This window comes from Miscanthus floridulus, chromosome 17 (genome assembly GCF_019320115.1).
Source record: "Miscanthus floridulus cultivar M001 chromosome 17, ASM1932011v1, whole genome shotgun sequence".
NCBI classification, from domain to species: domain Eukaryota; kingdom Viridiplantae; phylum Streptophyta; class Magnoliopsida; order Poales; family Poaceae; genus Miscanthus; species Miscanthus floridulus.
In genome coordinates, this window is record NC_089596.1 from 64,397,720 (window position 1) to 64,424,029 (window position 26,310).

Consider the following 26,310-nt stretch of genomic DNA (forward strand, 5'->3'; position numbering starts at 1 on the left):
TGTTTTTGTGCCGTCATATGTGCTGATGGCAGGGCTGAGTATGCATGTATGTAGTTTGTGTAGATGGCCATAGAGATATACAAGCATACACAGATCATAGGAGCTAATGTGCACATCCAACATTATTAAATCTTCTCTACAGCCAACCCTATCGGTTTGTCCATTATCCAAGTCTTTGTTGATGAAGACTTCAGGTGACATGCGGCGCTGTGTGCAGCCCAATGCTGGCATTGCTATTCTTATTAGCCTTGCTCTAAAACAAGATGTCATCAAGCTTTGATAAGACTTCAACAATTGGTTTGGCGTGGGAGATGAAAGATATGTTAGCTCACAATTTCAGAAATGTTTGAAACTTTCAACTTGTAATCAGGTAGCCCACGGCCTCGTTGCTTGTGTGAGGGTCAAATTTGAGTCAGTGTACTGTGTTTGCCAATATTCCAAGTTGTATGCTTGATTTGGTTGTGTCGACATAGAATTTTTGTCTCCGTGCCGAGGACACACGCAGCAAGCCGGAAGGGTCCGCTCGATGGAGCAGATCCACCTAGCTTCAGCGCAAGGGTGGTCGATCCTACGCAATCCTCCCGAGACGTGCCAGTCAATTTGACCCTATAATTGACAAAGAGAGAAAGCTCATCAGTAATTAAGGGCGGAACATGCCGGTATTGCCAGACAGTTCTGAATGTACGGCTCTGAGAGCCGATATGAGAGGAGATCGACTAAATAGTCGATTCCAGCATATTCATAAAAATAAATCGATTAAAGCTCATTGGGTTGTATAAGAAGAATCGGTTATCATTCATGATAAATATTATTTAAGCAAATATTAATCAATGGCAATAAGATATCAATGATGATCGGTTTATACTGAGCCAATGATTACAAGTAACCGAACTCCTTTTTATATAAAGAGACAATTCAACACCACTTAATCATTTAATAAAGATAAATCTAATGAACATGTTAGATCTCATCCATTGCCATGACCAGTGGGGCATGAGGTAGAATCATGTAGGCCGTAGTAACAACAATAGACTCAACGACCCTAACTCATTACTAATATTAGTGGGGCATGAGACAGAATCATGCAAGCTGTAATACAATAATAAGATCATGGGGCCAACATATCTTTCAACTTATCTCTACTTCAATGATCTCGTAATGTGAACTATTCATGAAAGCACTCGATATCGGCTAAACAGCCGATTTAGGCATAGCGCACGGTTAAGGTCATGCCTCCTCAGGAACGGGTCCACCAACTAACGATCCCCACTCCATGGTGCCAACAGTGGGGTGAGAGGCAGAATCCCACAGGCCATGATGACGGGCCATGGAACGGTTTTCATTAACCAATAGATCTATTCGAGATCGGACATGCCTTAACTACACGCTATGCATGCTTAAGATTGATGTAAAACAGCCGATAAAAGCATAATTCATCGTTTAAGGTGTAGATTAGATCAACTTTAAATTAGCAAATGATGAGTTAAACAAGATATAAGGCCGATCCAGATCAATCTCAATTGGGCAGAGTGATATTGCTGTAATTAGATAAACGATGAAAGCAATAAGCAATATCGGTAACTTAATGAATCTACCAAAGACTGCCATACTAAGGTAGAGCCGATAACTTGACTTTGATCTAATTCAAGCAGTGGGGTGTGAGGTAGAATCACACAGGCCATACTTGAATTAGACAAGAGTCGATAACTAGCCTATACTAAAATCGCAGTAGGGGTCGACCGGATCGATGCAGCCATACGAATAGAGGTATAAACCATGACGGTACTTACAGACAAGCAGTGGAGGCCGACCAGATCGATACAGCCATACTCGCTGAAGAACTCACCGAGATATACTCTACTCCTACTCCTAAGGGGTGGCCAGAGCCGAAAAAAGTAATTGACTTGTATTTGATTGATTGTTGTCTTTACAATAGCCAGGGCTTTGATATTTATACCCGAGACCTAAACATGAATCCTACTCGAGCACGATTCGTTACAATCCTTGGCATAAACGAAAATATTCCTAATTTAAGATAACTTGGACTCTAATCTTTCCCTTTTTGTAGAGTCCAGCATGTCTCGTCCTGGCGCCGATCATAACCTTCGTCATTATCCGTTGGCACTATCTGAAGAAAGCCGATTCTAGTTTTGCGCTCGAATTAGCTGGTTCCGATCTGCACGTAATTGATTCCCTGACGACATGACCTTGGGAGCCTTCGAGTCCCTGTGACTCTTCTTCCAAATTTTGGTGTAAACACATGCCCCCCAATTTTGGGATAAAAGTAATTTTATTCTAAAATTATCATGTCTGTATCCCTGATTGGTCCACAGTCACGGGTAGAGAACCTTGATCAGGGGTCTACTGCTTGTCGCCGCTTGCGTCCACTCATGAGCCTATGCCTCAAAACTTATCACTGCTTCACGAGCACTTGGATTCATCTTTACGGGCCAGCTATCAAATACCTATCCGACCTTGACGAGAGCAACTCAACAATTCAGCCATGTCTTTCTTCTTCCTGTCTCTTCGAGTGCCTCCGACTCCACTGGACCCTCCATGGTCTTGTTATGAAGATATTGAGCAGTTAGAAGAATTCTTGTGCATAGGGTGATTGTGTCACTTATTCTAGCGCCTCGTTGGGCAAGAAGACCAGTCATTGTGGTTAGAAGAATTCTTGTGATATCACCTGAGTCTTCTCTTCATGCTCACAAGGTTGTTTTAGTGTTTGCGAGGGCTAGAGGGTGTGATCACCTTCCCCTTATTGCTCCTCCAAATGCCCATCAGGAAAGCCTCAGGCTTCTTTCCCATAGTTCCTCAATTTATCGAGAAATCTGTTGACCATATGTTAGGCGGGTGAACTTTCTTCTTCTCTGGTATAATTTATTGATGGGCTGATGCGACTTGGCTCACAATGAGTTTCAGCCTTGCGAAAATCTAGACTCCCTTCAATCCAAAGAAGTTCTGGTGGGTTAATCTTTAGTCAATGTATCCATCCCACGATATTTTGTAATCTGGGGAAGCAATAAATGTGAATCCGTTATCTCTTTGTTATCCGTCCCCTGAATTCCCAGAGTGTTGATCTGTTTCCGTTTCCAATTTCAATTTCATACCTCCATTGAAATCTATCTTCTCGCTTTCCCAGGCTATATATACGGGCTATGGCTGTGAACCAAAAAACAACCCTATTCGTCTCAACTCCTCTTTGTCTTTAGTACATCCTCCACCTTTCCGTAGGTTTGAGGTCATGGAGAACAACAGAGGTCTGCTGAAGAAGCCCGCAACGGATCCACACCATCACGCCAACGCCCTCATCATCAAGAGGACGCATCTTGGGGTGCTCCCATCGCTTCGGATCAAAGGGCCAACTCCACCCATCCCTTGGGGTCATCTTTGGTACCAATCTGCTGCCAGCTTCCCCATCACCTGAGGCGATAGATCAGCAATGACGATCTACTGGCCTCCATCGACCGGACCGACCAGCATCTAGCCAACTGCCTCTCACTAGCAGAATCAGCTTTGGCCATGATTGAAGACCGATCTCCCCCTGAGGTCGGCCTAGTGAGGGAAAGGTTGGCTAGGGCTGAAGCTAGAATCATGGGTGAGATGTCTGCCATTATTTCTTTGTTCTTTCTTAATTTTACCCTCAAGATCTATGATCACTCTTTCCTTGAATATCTTAGATCTAACTGCTCAGTTGGAGAGTCTTCGATCAACCACAAATCATGTGGCGGGGTTTGTCAATGCTAGGGGCACCGTTCTGGTGGTTCGCTTGCATGACATCTCAAACCATGTTAGGGAGGTCGCCCTTCATGGCGTTCATCATGGCGCTGCCATGGCGTTGGCTGCTGCACAAGCCCGTTTGGGCCATAATCTTTGGCTTCTTCCCCATGGTTTTCTAGACACAGTGCACCCTGGGGAGCATGAGCGCTTGGTTGAAGATTTTATGAACGCCGCCAACTCTGTAGCTTTCAATACCCTAGCCGACGACATAGTAGGCAAAGTGTTTTCTGGCCCGTAGCTTGTAATAGGTGATGTTTAGCAAATAACTTCCTCGCCTTGAGTGGTTTCCCATTGTTTCGTGCTTCATACCCTTCACTTTGTTTGTGTTTGCTTTGCTTCTATAGGCGATACACACCGTATCGGCTTTTACTCCTTTGGGTTCACCTTTTGTACTGGAGGCGATATCTTTTCAATATCGACTATTAAAGCTATCAACCGAACAGATCGTTTATTAAGTATTGATCTAAACGCTAGGATAATATTTCTTTAAATATTTCTCGTTGATTGCTCAGTCAAATTCTTGCTCTCCTTTCAACATTTCCAAAATATAAGCATTACCAGGCGCACAACGTTTGATCCGATAGGGTCCTTCCCAGTTAGGTGACCATTTGCCGAATTTACTGTCCTTTGATCCGATCGGCAATTTCACTTTCCAACCAAGTCTCCTTCGAGAATTGCTTAATCTTGACATTTTTATTATAATATTTTGCAAACCCTCAGTTTATTGGCTTCGATATTCTCAAGAACAGCGCAGTTGAAGGCAACTCAAGTCTTCCAGATCAGTCTATCATCAGATTCTTGTAAACCTCAGCTGACAAATCATTCTGCAACATAACACGTCTCGATCCGGTCTGAAACTTCCCAAGGAAGGACTATGTTATGGCCATACACAAGCTCATAAGGTGATGTTTTAATTGATCCATGATAGGCTATCTTGTATGCCCATAGTGCCTCATTAAGCGTCGAATGCCACTTCCTGGGCTGTTCCTCAATCTTCTTCTTGATCAGCTTAATCATAATCTGATTAGGACGCCTCTGCCTGACCATTAGCCTTAGCATAGTAAGGAGACGAATTTAGCAGCTTGATCCCCATACTGGCAGCAAAATCTCTGAATTCCTCTGATATGAATATGGTCCCTTGATCGGTAGTGATGGTTTGAGGAATCCCAAAATGATACACAATATGCTCATTGACAAAATCAACCATAGTTTTTTGAAGTTACCGTTTTCAAGGGGACTGCTTCAACCCACTTGGTGAAGTAATCTAGTTGCTACCAATATGAACTTATGTACTTTGCTCGAGGGTGGAAAGATCTGGCCAATTAAATCAATTCCCCAACCCCGAAACGGCCATGGCTTGATTATTGGGTTCATGGCCGATGCAGGCGACTTCTGGATATTACCAAAACGTTGACAGTCTTGGCATCCCTTGTAATATTCAAAACAATCTTCTAATATTTTTGGCCAGAAATATCCAATTCTGCGGATAATCCATTTCATCTTATAAGCCGATTGATGAGCTCCACATATCCCTTCATGCACTTCACCCATCAATACCTTAGCCTCTTCTTGATTCAGGCATTTGAATAAGGCCCCATCGATCATTTTGTAATACAGCTGATCATCCAGCAGAATGTATTTAGTTCGATTTATACCTTAGTTTTCTGGTAACTTTTCATGACGGATCTCTAAGGTAGTCGACTATCTCAACTCTCCAGTCATTATCCAAGGTTTCATTGCCTAAGATTTCTTGAATTACTCGATAACCTGATGCACTTTGAGCCAAACGGTTAGCTTCTTGATTTTGTGCCCTCAGGAATGTGTTGAAATGAGACATGAGAAAACTCTTTGAGCAACCTCTGACACTTGTCATAATATCTCCTCAAAGTGTCTTCTTTGCACTCATATAGGCCAATTAACTGATTAATAATTAACAGTGAGTCTCCAAATATTTCAATTGCTTCGACCTTTACCTCATGAAGAAGTTGAATCCCTCTCAAAACAGCTTCATATTCTGCTTGATTGTTGGTAACCATTGGCTTGGTTGGAAAGGCAAACTCAAAATTTGCCCCCCCCGAGGTGAAATAATCACAATACCAATGCCACCACCTTGCTTGCAAGATGATCCATCGAAGAATAACATCCAAGGTACCTGGCTCTACATAATTCATGCTTGGTTTACGATGCTGGGTGACAAAATCGGCTATTACCTGCCCTTTGACTGCTTTAGCCGATTCAGTACCTCAAGTCAAACTCTAATAACGCGAGAATCCATTTTCCCACTCTCCCATTTAGTATTGACATCGATAACATGTGCTTGATTATGTCAGCCTTGGAAACAACCATACATTCGGCCGACAATAAGTAATGCCTCAACTTGGTGCAAGAGAAATATAAGCACAAGCATAACTTTTCGGTGGGAGAATATCTTGTTTCTGGATCTAGAAGTCTCCTGCTTAGATAGAAAACCACTCGCTCCTTTCCTTCAATCTCTTGCATCAGGGCCGATCCAATTGTTTTGTTCATCGGCCGATATGTACAACTTGTAAGGCTTACCCTGCTGAGGAGGAACTAGCACGGGTGGACGCTTCATATACTCTTTTATCTCTTCAAACGCCTTCTGTTGTATGTCACCCCATCTGAATTCTTGATCGTTCTTTAATTTCAACAAGGGAGAAAATGGAAGAATCCTTTCCGACAAATTTGAAATAAACCTTCTGATGAAATTAATCTTGCCAAGCAAAGATTGCAACTCTGTCTTAGTAGTCGGGGGCACCGCATCGTCAATTGTTTTCATGCTCTTCTGATCGACCTCAATCCCTCTCTCATGGACCATAAAACCCAAGAATTGCCCAGCAGATACCCCAAAGGCACACTTATTAGGATTCATCTTCAGACCATGTTTTCTCGTACATTCTAGAGTTTCCCGCAAATTAGCTAGATGCTCTTTGTACCCTTTTGATTTTATCATCACATCATCAATGTAGATTTCAACAATCCTGCCGATCAACTTATGAAAAATATAATTCATTGCCCTTTGATAAGTGGCACCAGCATTCTTCAGACCGAAGGTCATCACAACCCACTCGAACAAGCCGATTGCGCTGAGGCACCTGAAAGCGGTCTTCGCTATGTCCTCTTCAGCCATGAAAATTTGGTTATAGCCCTGTATTGTCAGTCCATGAAGCTAATAATCTTATGCCTGACTGCTGTATCTACTAACATATTGGCTATCGGCATTGGATAACCATCCATGGGTGTGGCTTTGCTTAGATCCCTAAATCAATGCAAACCCTTAATTTTCCATTCTTCTTGTATACAGGGACAACATTCGATATCCACTCTGCATATCAGCATGGTCGGATGAACTTTGCCTCTAGTAGCCTTTCAGTCTCTTTTTTAATATCATTAAGCACGCTTGGATTGAATCTCCTTGGAGCTTGCTTGAATGGCCGATATCCAGGTTTAATTGGTAACCGATGCTCAACAATTGACCGGTCCAAACCAGGCATCTCAGTAGTATTCCCAAGCAAAACAGTCTTTAAATTCTTTCAATAAATTAATTAATTCTCGCTTACACTCCGGATCCAATTTAGCACTTACGTACATCGGCCTAGGTCTATCTCTAGAACCAATATCCACTTCTTCCAATTCATCAGCCGACTGTGAAGCCGTGTCCTAGTTTACCATCTGTACCATCTATTGGATTATTCATTAAAACAAATTTTCAAAGTCGACTACTTGGATCGGCTGTGGGCTTTCACCATTGACTCTAAATTCTGATGGCAACAGAAAAACCATTTGAATATTAGTCGATGGTTGCTTTCTATTAGTTATTCGCTTGGTATGCCATACTTGAGTTTTACCGGATGGACTAAGCCTGTTCTATCTCCTTATTCCTTAGGCATTGCACTCCTCTCTTCTGGCTTCTTGTTAAACCTCCGGGGCACCATTGGCCTTCCTACCAAACATATTCCCTCTGGTTGTTTCCTTCTTCATGATCAGCCTAGTCTTGGTCAACAACTCTCTTTTCTAGCTGATCGTGAATACTTTTATTTTTTAAGCGCCGATCCATGTTATTATGATGATATGTATCCTAAGCATGGATAGACCGGCGATTGACTTAAGATTGCCTAAATTCCCAATATTGATTGTTGCATTCTAGACAGTTATGTCTGGTAGGACAATTTCAAACCTTTGTTCTAGTAGTATCTGAAGAAAGGATAATTCCAGTGTGATTCGGCTTGCTTCCTTTTATACCTCTCTTCTTCCTAGTTGACACTGGTATTCTTGATCCTCTAACCATTGCTGATAATTTTTTCCTTCTACCGCTGCCACTTGTTTAACAGGATCTGAAATGTGACTCACAGCTTTGTCGCTCCATCCTTTGACGTTTCCCCCTATTCATATCGGCTCCTCTGCTGATTATGATGTTTTCTAATCTCTCTGTATTCATTAGCCAATATTTGCATCTTGGGATCAACTGTTCTAGCTTCTCTCGATTTGGCCAATGTTAGGACCTTAGTTTTTCATTTGAATAGCCCAACATCAACCATATTTTGATCTCCTAGGAAAGGATTATCATCCACCTTCATCTTCCAAGGTGTATCAAACTTGAGCCTCCCTTGCTGAATAGCTCTCTGTATCTGCTGTCGGAAAAATTCTACATTCATTGGTGGAATGAGAAGTAGCATTATGGAACTTGCAGAACTTCTTATTCTTCAACTGTTCAGGGGGGCAACATAACATGATTGTCCGGCAATTTGATCTGGCCCTTCTCAAGTAAGAAGTCAAAGAGCTTGTCCGATTTTGTGACAATCAAAGTCATAGCTCTCCTCGACTCCTCTTCCCCTAAGGATTTGGCACCACTACTGTCTTCTTGCCCCAATTCCATTCAGCTAGCAACAACCTCCTCTTCTTCATCTTCATAGCCATCATCTACTGAGTATGGATCATAAGCTTCGGCTACTGGTGGTACTCTTCTAGAATCGGGTATCTATGCGCATACTCTGAAATTGGCTATTGAGCGCTGCTACTCATTGAGCCAATTGACCCAAGTTGTCAAATTCTTGTCCTAGTAAGCTTTTCTTTCTACATTGGCAACATTCCTTGGACAGCTAAAGCAGCTAGCTGATCATCGGCCAAGTTCAATGAGAAGCACAAGTTCCTAGTCTCTTCGGAATCTCTGAAGAAATTCAATGCTCGATTCATTAGTCCTCTATCTCATGGTTGTCAAATCAGTTATCTTCTTTTCTCCAGTCCCAGCATAAAAATATGTATGAAACTTCTTTTCTAGGTCAGCCCAATTGGCAATGGAGTTGACTGGTAGTGACTGAAAACCAAGTGAAGGCTGGCCCTGACAGGGATAAGGAGAAGAAACGAACTCGATGGGCATCCACAACTGACGCTTCACCCAATTGTGTAACATACCGACTGACATGTTCTATTTTGCTTGTACTATCTTGATCGGTGAACTTGATGAACTCTGGGAGCCTGTAATTTGTAGGAAGAGCAATCAAATCATACCATTCTAGATATGGGCATTTGTACAAAAAGGTCAGCCCCTTTGGCTTCAGACTGAACTGATTCTTCATCATCTCGGTCACCTTCAGCAGCAACTCGTCAGCTTGCAGATTTAGGTTTTTCGGTACTTGCTGACCCATCTGTGGATTGAAATCACGCGTGCCTTGATATCCTGAATTTGGCATCATGTGGAGGGTGTTATAATCCGTGCCATAGTGATAGCCTTGTGGAATCTCAATATGTTGGGTCCTTTGATAGGCTCGCTGCTTGAAGTCTCTGATTATAGACATAAGGATCTATATCTCTACGGAATCCTTTGAATTGATTGTGCTATTTTTTGAGCCGACTGATGGTATGTGGCCTGATGTGCCAAAATTGATCACCTAATTCCGACCTTGCCCCGTCAGGTTGTTGTACATGCTGTATTGATGGTCCAGGATTGTACTGTATCTGATTTCATAGTAGTACCTAGAGTTTGTTCAGATGAACCTTGAAGTGTCTGGACGTCACCATTATCAGCTGGTGCTGCTTCTTGATGGCTGGTACCGACTTGATTAGTCCCTTGAGTCGACAGGATCTGGAATGTTGTAACAAGTCAATCCAACCTGATCAACTGGAATTCCATAAATCGCCTCTTTCATGGCGTTGTGAAATGCAGTCAACAAAAGCTTCATTGCGGCTTGATATGGCATCACAAATATATTTGTCTATGGCTTCCATAAAGAAACGCCTGTCTTCAGCTTCGACTGTATCTGTCTGCCTGTGTAGTAGAACTCTTGGTAGTGGAAATTTCTGAATAATTGTGCTGTCACGTGTTTTGGTGTAGGACAGCTAACACTTCTTCTAAAATTCTTCTGTAGCTTTGCTGATGGTATCCTTATCTTCATCAGGTAGGTCTTCATAATGTACCATAAGGATGTTGTCGTTGTTGTGAGCCGCCATGACGATTGTGGGGTCCCACCGGACGTGCCAGAAACATGTGTCGACACATAATTTTTGTCTCCGTGCCGAGGACACACGCAGCAAGCCGGAAGGGTCCGCTCGATGGAGCAGATCCACCTAGCTTCAGCGTAAGGGTGGTCGATCCTGCGCAATCCTCCCGAGACATGCCAGTCAATTTGACCCTGCAATTGACAAGGAGAGAAAGCTCATCAGTAATTAAGGGCAGAACGTGCCAGTGTTGCCAGACAGTTCCGAATGTGCGGCTCTGAGAGCCGATATGAGAGGAGATCGACTAAATAGTCGATTCCAGCATATTCATAAAAATAAATCGATTAAAGCTCATGGGGATCGTATAAGAAGAACCGGTTATCATTCAGGATAAATATTATTTAAGCAAATATTAATCAATGGCAATAAGATATCAATGATGATCAGTTTATACTGAGCCAATGATTACAAGTAACCGAACTCCTTTTTATATAAAGAGATAATTCAATACCACTTAACCATTTAATAAAGATAAATCTAATGAACATGTTAGATCTCATCCTATCGCCATGACCAGTGGGGCATGAGGCAGAATCATGCAGGCCGTAGTAACAACAATAGACTCGACGACCCTAACTCATTACTAATATCAGTGGGGCATGAGGCATAATCATGCAAGCCGTAATACAATAATAAAATCATGGGGCCAACATATCTTTCAACTTATCTCTACTTTAATGATCTCGTAATGTGAACTGTTCGTGAAAGCACTCAATATCGGCTAAATAGCCGATTTCAGGCATAGCGCACGGTTAATGTCATGCCTCCTCAGGAACGGGTCCACCAACTAACGATTCCCACTCTATGGTGCCAACAGTGGGGTGAGAGGTAGAATCCCACAGGCCGTGATGACGGGCCATGGAATGGTTTTTATTAACCAATAGATCTATTCGAGATCGGACATGCCTTAACTGCACGCTATGCGTGATTAAGATTGATGTAAAACAACCGATAAAAGCATAATTCATCGTTTAAGGTGTAGATTAGATCAACTTTAAATTAGCAAACGATGAGTTAAATAAGATATAAGGCCGATCCAGATCAATCTTAATCGGGCAGAGTGATATTGCTTGTAATTAGATAAACGATGAAAACAATAAGCAATATCGGTAACTTAATGAATATACCAAAGACTACCATACTAAGGTAGAGCCGATAACTTGACCTTGATCTAATTCAAGCAGTGGGGTGTGAGGCAGAATCACACAGGCCATACTTGAATTAAACAAGAGTCGATAACTAGCCTATACCAGAGTCGCAATGGGGGTCGATCGGATCGATGCAGCCATACGAACAGAGGTATAAACCATGACGGTACTTACAGACAAGCAGTGGAGGTCGATCGGATCGATGCAGCCATACTCGCTGAAGAACTCGCCGAGATCTACTCTACTCCTACTCCTAAGAGGTGGCGGAGCCGGAAAAAAGTAATTGGACTTGTATTTGATTGATTGTTGTCTTTAGAATAGCCAGGGCTTTGATATTTATACCCGAGACCTAAACATGAATACTACTCGAGCACGATTCGTTACAATCCTTGATATAAACGAAAATATTCCTAATTTAAGATAACTTAAACTCTAATCTTTCTCTTTTTGTAGAGTCCAGCATGTCTCGTCCTGACGCCGATCATAACCTTCGTCATTATCCGCTGACGCTATCTGAAGAAAGCCGATTCTAGTTTTACGCTCGAATCAGTTAGTTCCGATCTGCACGCAATTGATTCCCTAACGACATAACCTTGGGAGCCTTCGAGTCCCTGTGACTCTTCTTCTAAATTTTGGTGTAAACATGTTGCCAACGCTATGCCACCAGCATGGCGATATCTGAGTAATGGAATTTTCCATCTCAGAAAAAGAAGAAAATACACATTGTAATCGGAGGTCAGGAAATCAAAACCACTTTTTCCTTTTTCTTCATGCATTGTTTAATCATCTCACAGGAAATGTCAGATAATATAAGCTGCTCTTAGTTACAATAAAAAATCACTGTACCTAAGGTGTCTGGCTGAAAAATGCACAAAGCTCTGTGTCCATACAAGAATTGAACGGAAATTGACACCACGGAGAATAGAGGACCAGTAGATCAGATGCTTCAGCACAATCTGGGCAAACACGTACAAACACACATTCTAACTGGAGCAAGCTCTTCTATCCCCCAATTCCCCATAACACTCTCCACTCATGCATCCCATAGAGCATACTGTTTTAAGAGCCTTCCTTGCCCTATGCGACTCAGAATAAATTAGAATAATCTCTTTAGTTTTCCTCTTCGTGAGCCGATGATGGTAACAGCTCAGTTGATTGTGTCAGAATCCCTCGGTGCAATTTTGTGGCTTCAATGCAATCCTCTTTTCTGAGTAAATTGTGGAAATATCTCCCAAAGAATATTTTAAAAATCAACATTCCAGTAAGAAAAGAATGGCGCATGTAAACATGTTTCTTTTACTCCGCATATCCAAACTCTGGGTCCATATCAAGTTTCCGTTTTAAACGAGACTTGTCTGCACTGCAAAACAGGAGGTTGCCAAGTTCAATTATTTCCCACAACATGAGAGCTAAGTACATCGAATCTAATATGCATCGAGAACAGCTGCATTGTTCATATAAATAGTAGTACAAGCTTTACTCAGCAAGGCTAGTGCTGTTTACCTGTTCAATGTTGGCCTAGGTGCAGGTCGTGTGCCAAACACAGCTCCAACATCAACTGACATTGGAATTCTAGAACTCTGACTGGGCATGTCATCTGTATGCCTCATCCCAGAAGGATGCTCGTCCACTTTATCTGCCCTGTACATACCTTCCATCCCTTCATGCGCTGTCACCCTACGTAACTTTCTTGGCGGGGAGAGCACCACAGGGCCATCCTGCAGGTTCAGATCAGGTATCTTGCTATTCCCTTGATCTCCTTTCCTGCAGTGGCCTTGGAAGCTGCGATGGTCTTGTTGGAGCAGGTAACGATGAAAAGTACCTTAAAACCAAACATAAACATTTGTCATCCATACAAGCAAATGAAGCAAGAGAACGGAACAGAGTTTCCAATCAGTTGTTTCGTTGCACCTGTGTTCTAGAGCCTGCTGAGCACTGATTCTTGCTTTTGGATCATATGTAAGCATTTTTGACAGAAGATCCAAAGCATCGTTGCTGGCCATTGGAAACAATGTACGTAGTGGAGGTGCAGCAACATATTGGTATTCAACATAATCAGGAAGATAAACCATGTCAGGCCACTGAGAAGACTTTGGGGTCCCAAGTGCTGCGAAAATCTTCCCAAGTTGATCAATGTCACTAGAACCCTGCAAAATAACTTTTTTTTGACTCAGGTATCCCTTAATAAAGCTGCTTGAATTGTCGCTACAATAATGGAATTGCCACCCACTGACTATAACATAGTTTCCCAATCCCAACATCTAGGTACACGGTACACCGTTCAACAAGAAAAAACCAAATGATGGTTCTCTGTAGTGCAAACTCTACAGTTTAGTAAAAGTAATTGCTGGGCATCACGCATCAGTAATGCTTGCTTACCGATTTTGTTTTTAATTCAAATTGTTTAAATCATTGTTCAATTTAAATCTCTTGATGCAAGAATAAAGAGAAACAAAACCCTATAAACTAAACCAAGGAGTGCAACTCGATTGGTGAGAGGCATGCTTCAAGCCCATAGTTGAGGTCACTGGTTCTATTCACCTCCTGAACAGAATATATAATTTTTCCATTTACAAATTTGAGAACCATGTCAGCTAAAAATATTTGAGAAAAACATCACCTTAAGCAGGGAGCAGACCAGGACAAGGTGAGCAGAACTAACTGTAATATTATGTTGGTTTATTTAAATTCTACTGTATTATTGAATTCAAACAACAGTGAGAAGTTTTGGCCAGTATAAACTTTTGCTAGGACCACCCAGTAAAGGCCATTACTGCCAAAATTTCGAAGAAATGAAATCATCTACACTATTTCTATGCACGCCTAAAGTCTCTTTTTGCAAATCAATGTGCCTAGTGGCACACGTACAAAAAAAACGGCAAAAGATCTGATATGCCAATGTGTTCCAGGAAAAAAAGCCATAAATAAGAACAAGTATTCTTAATCCCAGTCAAGCGGTAGCTTAACTCAAAACATTACTGGCCTTCTACATATTCTATACAAGGAAGTTTTAGGTTACAATATTTTTAGTTACTAGAAACACGTCCCCTGAAAATGTTACATATTTAAAAAAAGGCAAATAACTCCGCCTATGGTGGGCCGCTTTTGGTGTCCCAGCATAGCAGGTCCCAAGCCCTGGTAAAGGAGGAGGGTTGTGTTAGGCGTGGCGAGCCAATGTAAAAACTTAGCCACTTTAATGGAGATGAAACCCGAAAGAAAATCATTTGGGCGTAACCCTCTTAGCGACGCGCCATATCGGAACCCGGGTATGGTGTTAAATGGGCAAGGGCCGGGTCGTCACCCCCGTGACGCGCCGTGTCGTGATCTGGGCATGGTGTCAAGTGAGCAAAGATCGGGTCGTCGCTTCCTTAGTGGCACGCTACATCGGCGCCCGGATGTAGTGAAAAATGAGCAAGGGTCTTCGCATCTGAGTCGACGGGTGCGAAGGGTAAGGAAGCTAGTCGAACCAACTAGGATCCGTTTAGGTAGTTGGAATGTAGGGTCACTTACAGGTAAGTTAAGAGAATTAGTTGATACCGCGACTAGGAGGCGTGTAAATATATTATGCGTTCAAGAGACTAAATGGAAGGGTCAGAAGGCGAAGGAGGTGGACAATACAGGTTTCAAGCTTTGGTACACAGGGACAGTCGCGAATAGAAATGGAGTAGGAGTTTTGATTGATAAGAGCCTCAAGAATGGTGTGGTGGGAGTGAGAAGGCAAGGAGATAGGATTATCTTAGTCAAGCTTGTCGTTGGTGATATGGTCTTGAACGTAATTAGTGCGTATGCCCCCCAAGTAGGCCTCGATGAGAGTGCTAAGAGACAGTTCTGGGAAGACTTAGATGGCCTGGTTAGAGCTATACCTAGTAGTGAGAAGCTTTTTATAGGAGATCTTAATGGGCATGTAGGTACTACAAGCGCAGGTTTCGAGGCAGTTCATGGAGGTTTTGGGTATGGTAGTAGGAATCAGGAGGGGGAGGAAGTTCTGGACTTCGCGGTAGCTTTTGACCTGATGATAGCCAACACTTTCTTTAGAAAGAGAGAATCTCATCTAGTGACCTTCAGTAGCGGACAACACAGTAGCCTAGATTGACTTTGTCCTCGCAAGAAGAAAGGACAAACGAGCATGCTTGGATTAGCAAGGTGATACCAAGGGGAGTGTGTTGTTTCTCAACATAAGCTTTTGGTGGCAGATTTTCGTTTTCAGGTGCGTGCCCGTAGGGATAAACAAGCTAAGATTGAAAAAACAAAGTGGTGGAAACTGAAAGGAGAGGCGTCAGAGGTATTCATGAAAAGGGTTATCAAAGAGGGCTCTTGGAAGGAAGAAGACGACATAACAACATGTGGGAGAAGATGGCAACCAACATTCGGAAGGTGGCCTCAGAGGTGTGTAGAGTAACCAAAGGAAGTGGAGGCGAGGCTAAAGATACTTGGTGGTGGAACGAGGAAGTCCAAAGGGCTATTAAGGAGAAGAAAGAATGCTATAGACGCTTGTACCATGACAGGAGTGTGGACAACATAGAGAAGTACAAGGTGGCAAAGAAGACTGCAAAGCGAGCTGTAAGTGTGGCAAAGGTAGAGCGTACGAGGATCTTTATCAACATTTGAGTACGAAGGAAGGAGAGAAGGACATTTATAGGATGGCTAGGGTTCGTGAGAGAAAGACACGGGACTTCAACCAAGTTAAGTGCATTAAGGATGAAAGGGAGCATCTCTTGGTGAAGGAGGATGAGATCCGACATCGATGGCAAGAGTATTTTGACAAATTGTTCAATGGTGAGAATAAGGACACAACCTTTCAGTTGGATGACTCTTTTGATGACACCAATAGGCGCTTTGTGCGGAGAATCCAATAATCTGAGGTCAGAGAGGCGTTGAAAAGGATGAAAGGAGGTAAGGCGTTGGGACCGGATGGTATCCCAATCGAGGTGTGGAGATGCCTCGGGGACATAGTTATACTATGGCTAACCAAGCTAGTTCAACCATATTTTTCGATCGAACAAGATGCCTGATGAGTGGAGGAGAAGTATATTGGTACTGATCTACAAGAATAAAGGAGATATTCAAAGTTGTACTAATTACCGAGGAATTAAGTTGATGAGCCATACTATGAAGCTATGGGAGAGAGTTATCGAGCATCGCTTGAGAGCAATAACGCGGGTCTCTATGAACCAATTTGGTTTCATGCCCGGAAGGTCAACCATGGAAGCTATTTTCTTAATAAGACAAGTTATAGAGCGGTATAGGGAGAAGAAGAAGGACCTACACATGGTTTTTATTGACTTGGAGAAGGCTTATGATAAAATACCAAGGAATGTTATGTGGTGGGCTTTGAACAAACATAAAGTTCCAACGAAGTACGTCGGGCTCATTAAGGACATGTACAACAATGTTGTGACTAGAGTTCGAACAAGTGATGGAGACACAGATGACTTCCCGATTAGGATAGGACTACATCAAGGGTCAGCTTTGAGCCCTTATTTGTTTGCTTTAGTGATGGATGAGGATCACAAGGGACATACAAGGGGACATCCCTTGGTGTATGCTTTTCGCGGACGATGTAGTGCTAGTTGATGAAAGCCGGACAGGAGTGAATCAGAAACTAGGAGTTATGGCGGGAGACTTTGGAGTCCAAAGGTTTTAGACTCAGTAGAACTAAAACTGAGTATATGAGATGTGACTTCGGCACTACTACTCGGGAGGAGGAAGATGATAGTTTGGAAGGTCAAGTAGTGCCTAGGAAGGATACCTTTTGATATTTAGGATCAATGCTACAGAGGGACGGGGATATTGATGAAGATGTTAGCCATAGAATCAAAGCAGGATGGATGAAGTGACGGCAAGCGTCTGGTGTCCTATGTGACAAAAGGGTACCATAGAAGCTAAAAGGCAAGTTTTATAAGACGGCGATTAGACCTGCTATGTTGTATGGTGCAGAATGTTGGCCTACGAAAAGACGACATGTTCAACAGCTAAGTGTCGCGGAAATGTGTATGTTGCGTTGGATTTGCGGTCATACAAGAAGGGATCGAGTTCGGAACGATGATATACGTGATAGATTAGGGGTAGCGCCAATTGAAGAAAAGCTTGTCCAACACCGGTTGAGATGGTTTGGACATGTGCAACGGAGACCTCCAGAGGCACCGGTGCGTAGTGGAATCCTAAGCCAGGATAGTAACGTGAAGAGAGGCAGAGGAAGACCGAAGTTGACTTGGGTAGAGGCTATAAAAGGAGACTTGAAAGGATGGAATATAACCAAAGACTTAGCCTTAGATAGGAGTGCTTGAAAGACAGCTATTCACGTGTCTGAACCTTGATTGCTTCTGATGGGTTTCAACTCTAGCCTACCCCAACTTGTTTAGGACTTAAAGGCTTTGTTGTTGTTGTTGTTGTATTTAAAAAAGGCAAATATAGAGAGAGATAAATCTAAGAAAAAAATCAATCTGCTGCAATTTTGCACCCAAAAACTGAACGGTGCAACAAGCCAACAAGATTACTTTCCTCATACAGATGAAGGATTTTTTTTTCATTCCAGATCATATCAACTTACAATTTATGAAAGAAATCACCCTAATATAAACTAAAATAAACAACTCATGAACCTGGACAAAAACTAAACCCATAAAAGGACATGGGTTACCTACACCACCTGTGGAGATACACACATATTTGTAACTTTTTACTTGTACACTTCAAGAGATTCTGTAAAAATCATTACAACATGCTGAAACAGGTATATCTACCAAAAGAACGCATAGACATGTTTTCATAAGAGAACAAGAGATAATATTTGTTTGCACAAAAGATAAACATATGTATCTTTATTTTTAAATGCACAAATAGATATTTTGCACAATCTTCTTGTAGATATATATGGTTCATTTGAGAATTCTTTGAACTGTATACAAGACCCGCACCAGTCCCTTTGGGGCGACACGGGCAGAAGCAGCGCCGCCGCCGCTAACCCCCTCCTCCATCCCCACCCCTCTCCTCTTCACAGCCGCCCAAGCACGAGGCCGGAAGGCCTCTTCTCTCCCTCACGTGAGCTTTTCCCGTAGGCGGCACAGGGATTGGACATTCCTACAGGCTGGCTACAGGCTACAGCTGGGTTAATAATATCCTTGACCATTTCTTCTCAATGACAGATTGAGTCCACGAAATTTAAACTATATGCAGAATGATAACCAGTAAGCAAGTAAAAACTTGATTTTCAATGGTAGAATTCCTGAAGAATTTTCGCTAACTAAAAACAACACTTCAACTGCTTTTCTTTTCTTTTTCGCTTAAACAAGTTAGGTATTTTACTCTTAGATGCTGCAACTTTGCAAGCATGCACAACCAAGTACAAGAATAAGAACAAGAAAACACAGAGCAATAACACAACAACAACAACAACAACAACAACATAGCCTTTCAGTCCCAAGCAAGTTGGGGTAGGCTAGAGTTGAAACCCACCAAGAGCCTCAAGTCACAGTTCCGGCACTTCAATAACTGTTTTCCAAGTAGTCCTATTCAAACATAGATCTCTAGGTATATCCCAAGCTTTCAAATCTCTTTTTATTGCCTCCCCTGTGTCAATTTCGGTCTTCCTCTACCTCTCCTCGTATTATTAGCTTGGCTTAGGACTCCACAATGCACTGGTGCCTTTGGAGGTCTTTTTTGGACATGGCCAAACCACCTCAACCGGTGTTGGATAAGCTTTCCTTTAATTGGTGCTACCTCTAGGCGATCACGTATATCATCGTTCCGAACTCGGTCCATTCTTGTGTGACCGCAAATCCATCGCAACATACGTATTTCTGCAACACTCAGTTGTTGAACATGTTGAATCACTCTTGAATCTTTGTAGGCCAACATTCTGCTCCATACAACATAGCCGGTCTAATCGTCATTCTATAGAACTTGCCTTTTAGCTTTTGTGGTACCCTCTTGTCACAGAGAATGCTAGAAGCTTGTAGCCACTTGATCCACCCTGCTTTGATTCTATGGCTAACGTCCGCATCAATATCTCCATCCCTCTGTAGCATCGATCCTAGATACCGAAAGGTATCCTTCTTAGGCACTACTTGACCTTCCAAACTCACATCTCCCTCCTCTTGTACAACTCCGCCAAAGTCGCATCTTATGTATTCGGTTTTAGTTCTGCTCAATCTAAAACCTTTAGACTCAAGGATCTGCCGTCATAACTCTAGTTTTCTATTTACTCCCGCCTGGCTTTTGTCCACTAACACTGCATCATCAGCGAACAACATACACCAAGGGATATCCCCTTGTATGTTCCTGGTAACCTCATCCATTACCAAGGCAAAGAGGTACGGGTTTAAGGCTGACCCTTGATGAAGTCTAATTTTAGTCGGGAAGTAATATGTGTTACCATCGTTTGTTCGAACACTAGTCACAACATTGTTGTACATGTCCTTGATGAGGGTCACGTACTTTGATGGGACTTTATGTTTGTCCAAAAACCACCACATAACATTTCTTGGTATCTTGTCATAAGCCTTCTCCAAGTCAATGAAAACCAAGTGGAGGTCCTTCTGCTCTCTAAACCGCTCCATAACATATCTTATTAAGAAGATTGCTTTTGTGGTTGACCTTCCGGGCATGAAACCAAATTGGTTTGTTGATATCTGCATCGTTCCTCGCAGGCGCTGCTCGATGACTCTCTCCCATAACTTCATAGTGTGGCTCATCAACTTAATTCCCCAATAATTAGTACAACTTTGAATATCTCCCTTGTTCTTGTAGATTGATACCAATATGCTTCTTCTCCACTCCTCAGGCATCTTGTTCGATCGAAAGATATTGTTGAACATCTTGGTTAGCCATACTATAGCTATAACCCCGAGACATCTCCACACCTTGATGATACCATCAGGGCCCATCGCTTTGCCCCTCTTTCATCCTTTTTAAGGCTTCTCTGACCTCTGATTCTTGAATCCTCCACACAAAGCGCCTGTTAGTGTCATCAAACGAGTCGTCCAGCTGAACGGTGGTGTTCTCGTTCTCACCATTGAACAATTTATCAAAATACTCTTGCCATCTATGTCTGATCTCATCCTCCTTCACCAAGAGCTACTCCCTCTCATCCTTTATGCACTTGACTTGGTTGAAGTCCCTTGTCTTCCTATCGCGAGCCCTAGCCATCCTATAAATGTCATTCTCTCATTCCTTCGTACTCAAACGTCGGTAAAGGTCCTCATAGGCCCGCCCCTTTGCCTCACTCACCGCTCGTTTTGCAGTCTTCTTTGCCACCTTGTACTTCTCTATGTTGTTTGCACACCTGTCATGATACAAGCGCTTATAGCACTCCTTCTTTTCCTTAATAGCCTTTTGCACATCTTCATTCCACCACCAAGTGTCTTTCGAGTCGCATCCGCTCCCTTTGGTCACTCCAAGCACCTCTGAAGCAACCTTCCGAATGCATGTTGCCATCTTCTCCCACATGCTGTTTGCATCGCCTTCATCATTCCAAGGGCCCTCTTCAATGACCTTTTCCTTAAAGACCTTCGATGCCTCCCATTCTAATTTCCACCACTTCGTTCTAGCAACCCTAGCTTGTTTGTTCCCACGAGCTTGCACCAGAAAGCGGAAGTCAGCCACCACCCAGTTAAAAAATTATACCAGTCATTCACCAGCTGAAGCAACAACCCTTTCACTAGGTCCTAGTGGTGCTCAAAATGTCGAACCAAAATATTATTATGGAAGTTTGTAGAGAATTGTACCCCAAACATGATGTATGTAGATAGTGAGTAGGCAAAGTTAGATTCAGATTTAATACACGCAGTATGGGTTGCTAAATTTGTTTCTGTTGGCACATCTGGCCAAAAAAATGCTAGGAATTAGTGGCTGGGTAAAATTAAAATCCCATTTTACAGAACCTGTGGTCAGAGTTTTGATATCACAGAGGCAACTACAGTGGTCTAGTAATTTCATTATTTAGAAGTCTACTGGAGGAAGTGCAGCTACTATCGGGCGTCCCAGACAAGCATCAATGGAGATTCTCAGCTTCTGGACAATATTCGTCAAAATCGTCCTATGAGACCTTATTTATTGGAGCAGTACATTTTGAACCATGGGAACTCATCTGGAAGAGTTGGGCGCCTAAGAAATGTCAATTCTTTATCTGGTTGGCAGTTCACAAACGTTGCTGGACAGCAGACAGACTAGCGAGAAGAGGACTAGCCCACCCAACCTGTTGTGTGCTCTGCGATCAAGTCGAGGAGGACATCCAACACATCCTGATTGGCTGTGTTTTCGCTTAAACAAGTGTGGTTTCAAATGCTCAGTAAAGTGGGACTCTCAGTTCTAGCCCCTCAAGCTGCGGACACTTCATTTGAGGATTGGTGGACCAAGATAGACAAGCTAGCCCCTACAGTCTTCAGAAAGGGAATCAACTCCCTGATTATTTTGGGAGCATGGATGATTTGGAAGCAGCGAAACGATTGTGTATTCAATGGGGCGTCGCCAAACGTGCAGAGAATCCTAACACACATCGAAGAGGAAGCGCATCTGTGGTGTTTAGCTGGAGCAAGGGAGCTTGCAAGGCTCCCTGTAGCAAACGGTTAGGCCCATCACCGTTGTTAGTAGTTGGTCGTGTTTTATTTTGACAGGCGCGAATGTAACTGAAAGTTAAGGGGTGTGTGGGTGGTGTGCATGTTGTATTTTACAACTCTTCTTCTTAATGCAATGATACGCAGCTCTCCTGCGTATTCGAGAAAAAAAAAGCAGGCTGGTTGCAGCATCAGTCCTTTCACCTAACTAGGAACATACAGTTTTCCACATAAAAAATAGTCTGGTCCTGCTGCAAAAATGACAGCTGATGTACAAATCTAGTTAACACATGTAGTTAGTGCATCATCAATGAACAGAGACTTAGCCATGGACATTAACTTCTCAGCATACAAGCATTTCTTAGTTTAAATGGAGCAGGGTGAATTCCATTGAAAAAATTAAGAGGTTCTTAACCTGGAGAAAGGCTCTGCGAGTAAGCAGTTCAGCAAAAATACATCCAGCAGCCCAAATATCCACCCCAGATCCATACTGCTTCGAGCCAAATAATAATTCTGGTGCCCGGTACCAACGAGCAAAGACCTACATGTAAAAATAGTTAAAGCCACGTGCCTGCCACTACCAGGACAAAATAAATCTAGTCTAGTTAATAAAGGAATGAAATACAAGGAAAACGCTAAATAACTACTCAACACAGAGAAAACTAGAGCTGGCCTTTGACTGCATAAAATATTCTAAATAGGAACTATGATTAGCAGACCTTCCAGGTCTGTAATGCTGAGATGAAAACCAGTGATGGTAATTATGTATGAAAAATGATATCCTTCACAAATGAATAATACACTAGAATCTTCGCTAATCAGAAAAGTTGACTAGCTGGAAGCAACTTCCCAAATAAAAAAAAATCAGCATTTTTTCTAGTAGTGCTATGCAAGGAAAACAGCAATCTAAAAGCTTGTATATGAAGTAGGATGTCCACTGGGATATCCTGGAAATACACTAAGATCTTCCTCACGTATATGTATTTTGTTCCGTACCAGATTAAGCATTTTTCACTATTTAAGGAAGTCAGCAGTTACAAAGATACTTTGGTGGCTTAAGATATTGCATCGTTTGTATTAGCAGACAATTTCTAGCAAAAGGGCTATAATAAAGCTCCAAAATAGATTACATTAAACAAAGTACAAAAAGAACTAAAATAAATTTACTGACACAGTTCCAATTATCACTGCTCTTGCAAGGAAATTGCATAGAATCAACAAATTCTGGCATGCACATGTCATGGTTTTCCTTGGTAAAAGGAAAATTAAATCCATTTATCTGAATATGCATCAGAAACATAATGATAAAAGAAGGTGCTCTAAGTGAACCTTGCTTCTGCAACTAGCTCCTAAGTTCAGGGAACAATTAACTAGATGCACATATACATAAGTCTATAAAAATACCTGGTGAGTGAAGTTCCTTCCTGGACTCCCAAACATACGGGCCAGACCGAAGTCAGCAAGCTTGAGCTGCCCATCGGCACCAATGAGTAAATTATTTGGTTTCATATCCCTGCAACACAGCTTATCAAATGCTGTTTTTGTTAGAAGGGGATTAGCAAGATAGTAGGTACCTGTGTAGCACCCATTTCTTATGGCAGAATGCTAGGCCTTTTAACATCATCTGGACATATGATTTTGTGTCAGCTGGAGATAGTATTATGTTCTTATCTTTTATGAGAGCTTCCAGATCAGTCTCCATAAACTCAAATACAAGGTGCAAATTTTCCTTGTAAGGGAAACAATCAATCAGCTCTATAATATTAGGATCTTTCAGCTCCTTAAGTAGTTTAATTTCCCTCAATGCGGTGAAGTTGACACCTTCCTTCTTGTCCTTCCCAATCCGGATTCTCTTTACTGCGACTGTATTTCCAGTCTGAAAAGGAACAGCATCCAGCAACTCATGAACAAAACAGGTCAATCAGAATGAAAAACTACTACTCCCTCCATTCCAAATTATAAGTCATTTTGGCTTTTCTAGGTACATTGTTTTTATTACGTATCTAGACATTTTTTAGACCAAAGACGTTACGTACAGTACATACGTATCTAGACATAATGTATATCTAAGTGCATAGCAAAAGATATGTATCTAGAAAAGCCAAAACATCTTATAATTTGGAATGGAGGGAGTACAAAATATGAGTGAGCATTAAGAACAGCTGGAAGACTAAACTGTGGTGATGCTATCGCAGCCACATATACTTCACTGAGAAAAGAATAAACCGTGACAACACCACTTAAGAGTTAAGACCAGTGAGAACACACCCCACATCTGCTGTCACCCTTACACACCTGGAACAATACACAAGTCCACCAAAAAATCAATCCCGGTATCCAACAGAACACGAGAACTACAGCTGAACCATTCACATCGTAGTGTCTACACTAACAGTTCAATCAACGCACGGCTAAACAAAGCAACACAAAATCACCAATTTTATTCTCATCAGAGCGAATCGCAGTAGAACTACCCGAGTCCGAGTCAATCCAGAGCGAAGCCCCAACCACTCAATGACGCCAATTCATGAGCTACACCGTGCAAAACCCTCTAACCCCTAAAGCTAAATCCCGCGACCACCCTGGCCAAGCTCGAAGCCGCATGGATCGGACTAGCAAAAGCTCTAATTCTCGACTTGGTGGCCGCCGGCAGATCAGAAAGGGAGGGTTTAGGAGATTGGTGTGGGAAGGGGACCTTGGTGTCGATGGCCTTGAAGACGACTCCGTACGTGCCCTCGCCGAGGACCTCGCCCTTCTGGTAGCGATCCGCCAGGAGCTTCCCTCCTGCATCGTCGTCCCCGCTGCCGCTGTTGCCGGCGCTCGCCATGGGGAGCGGGTCCCCAAGCACCTCCGCCTCACACCGGGAGGGCGGCGGCGCGTCCGAGTGGGGCGGCGCGCGCTGGGCCAAGCGGGTCCGGAGGCGACGGCGCGGGAGAAGGGAGCGCACGCCTGGGCGAGGCGGGTCGGGTGCGGCGGGCGGCGCGAGCTGTGGTCCGGACTCTCGGCAGCCGCAGCACTGCCGTTCGGCGTTCGGCACCGGCGATGAATTGATTTTGGTTTACGTTCACTTTATTGATTCCGGCTCTCTAGTTCTGATTTTTCCTTTCTCGTTTTTTACGAGTAGTTTCGACCGTTCGACGGATGTGTGGGCAGTGTGAGGTGGCTGCGTTCCGTTCCGTTGCCCGTTGGGACCGGTTCTTCGCGCAACCTGCTCCCTGACCGTTGGGACCCATTTGATACTAAACCGAATAGAGGCAGAAGGACAATGTATTCTGTATCGCTAATGATAAGCGCGCCGCACTCCATCTGCGTATTAAAAAAAAATCGCTCATCTTCTCCGGCAGGGTCACTCATTGCAGGCAGCGCACCCTCCGTCGTGGTCTTCTCCAGCATAGCGGTGCCGCAGTCACGCCCCATCTCTAACTGCTCCGCGGTCCGCGCCACCATCCACCTCACCCATTGCGAAGGGGAGGCATGCGCTTGCGCCCGGGAGGTTGTGCCTACGCCCCCATCAATCTCGCATGACGGTAGGAAAGGGAGGCTTGTGCTGGGGTGTACGTTGGGCCATTGACATCCCTCGACTAACGCATATTGAAAGAGTATGTTTCAAATGTTTCAGATACTGTAGAGATATGTTGCAAGTGTTGTATATCAATGTTGCACGTGTTGTAATGGCTATATACACGTATGTTTTAAGTGTATGTTTTAAATATTTCATCTATTTCAGACGTACGTTGCAAGTGTTTTATCTGGACGTTGCAAAATTAGATCTGAATGTTGCATATACATACATGTTACAAGCATATGTTTTCAAGTATTTCATATGTATGTTTTCAAGTGTTTCATTTGTTTTCAATGGTTTTCAAATGTTTTTCAGGCGTTTTTGCAAGTGTTTCGGATGCTTGTTTCAAGTGTTTCATCTTTTTTTTTATGTTACAACTGTTGCATCTGGATGTTTCTAGATTAGATCGAGTGTTACACATGGGATACGCATGTGAAGCGGCTGATGGCGCAGGGGATGTTTGGGGCGGCGTGGACGACGTCTAGGGCAGCATGGGCCACAGCTAGTGCGCTCGCTTGCGAGCCCAACGCTAGGCACTCGCTCCTTCCCTATGTAGGCATCGTCCGAACGCTAGTGCTCGAATCAGATGTCCGAGCGCTAGCAAAGTCCGATTTTATATGGATTGTTCGTCTTATATTTTATTTATAAAATGGGTCAATAATTGGTCAAACGATTCTATCTAAACGGAATGGGTCAATAATTGGTCAAACGATTCTATCTAAACGGAAATGATATATATATATATATATATATA

General features: G+C 42.9%; 1 protein-coding gene across 1 annotated transcript; it reads right to left on the minus strand.

Moving 5' to 3' along the window:
- Positions 1 to 12,185: 12,185 nt before the first annotated feature.
- Positions 12,186 to 25,104, minus strand: LOC136516726 (cyclin-dependent kinase D-1-like). Its single transcript, XM_066510207.1, is given in 8 exon segments — positions 12,186 to 12,801; positions 12,945 to 13,204; positions 13,206 to 13,263; positions 13,353 to 13,588; positions 22,410 to 22,535; positions 23,399 to 23,507; positions 23,569 to 23,870; positions 24,690 to 25,104. Coding segments are annotated over 8 exon segments (1,287 nt in total). The 5' UTR covers positions 24,822 to 25,104; the 3' UTR covers positions 12,186 to 12,737.
- Positions 25,105 to 26,310: the final 1,206 nt, after the last annotated feature.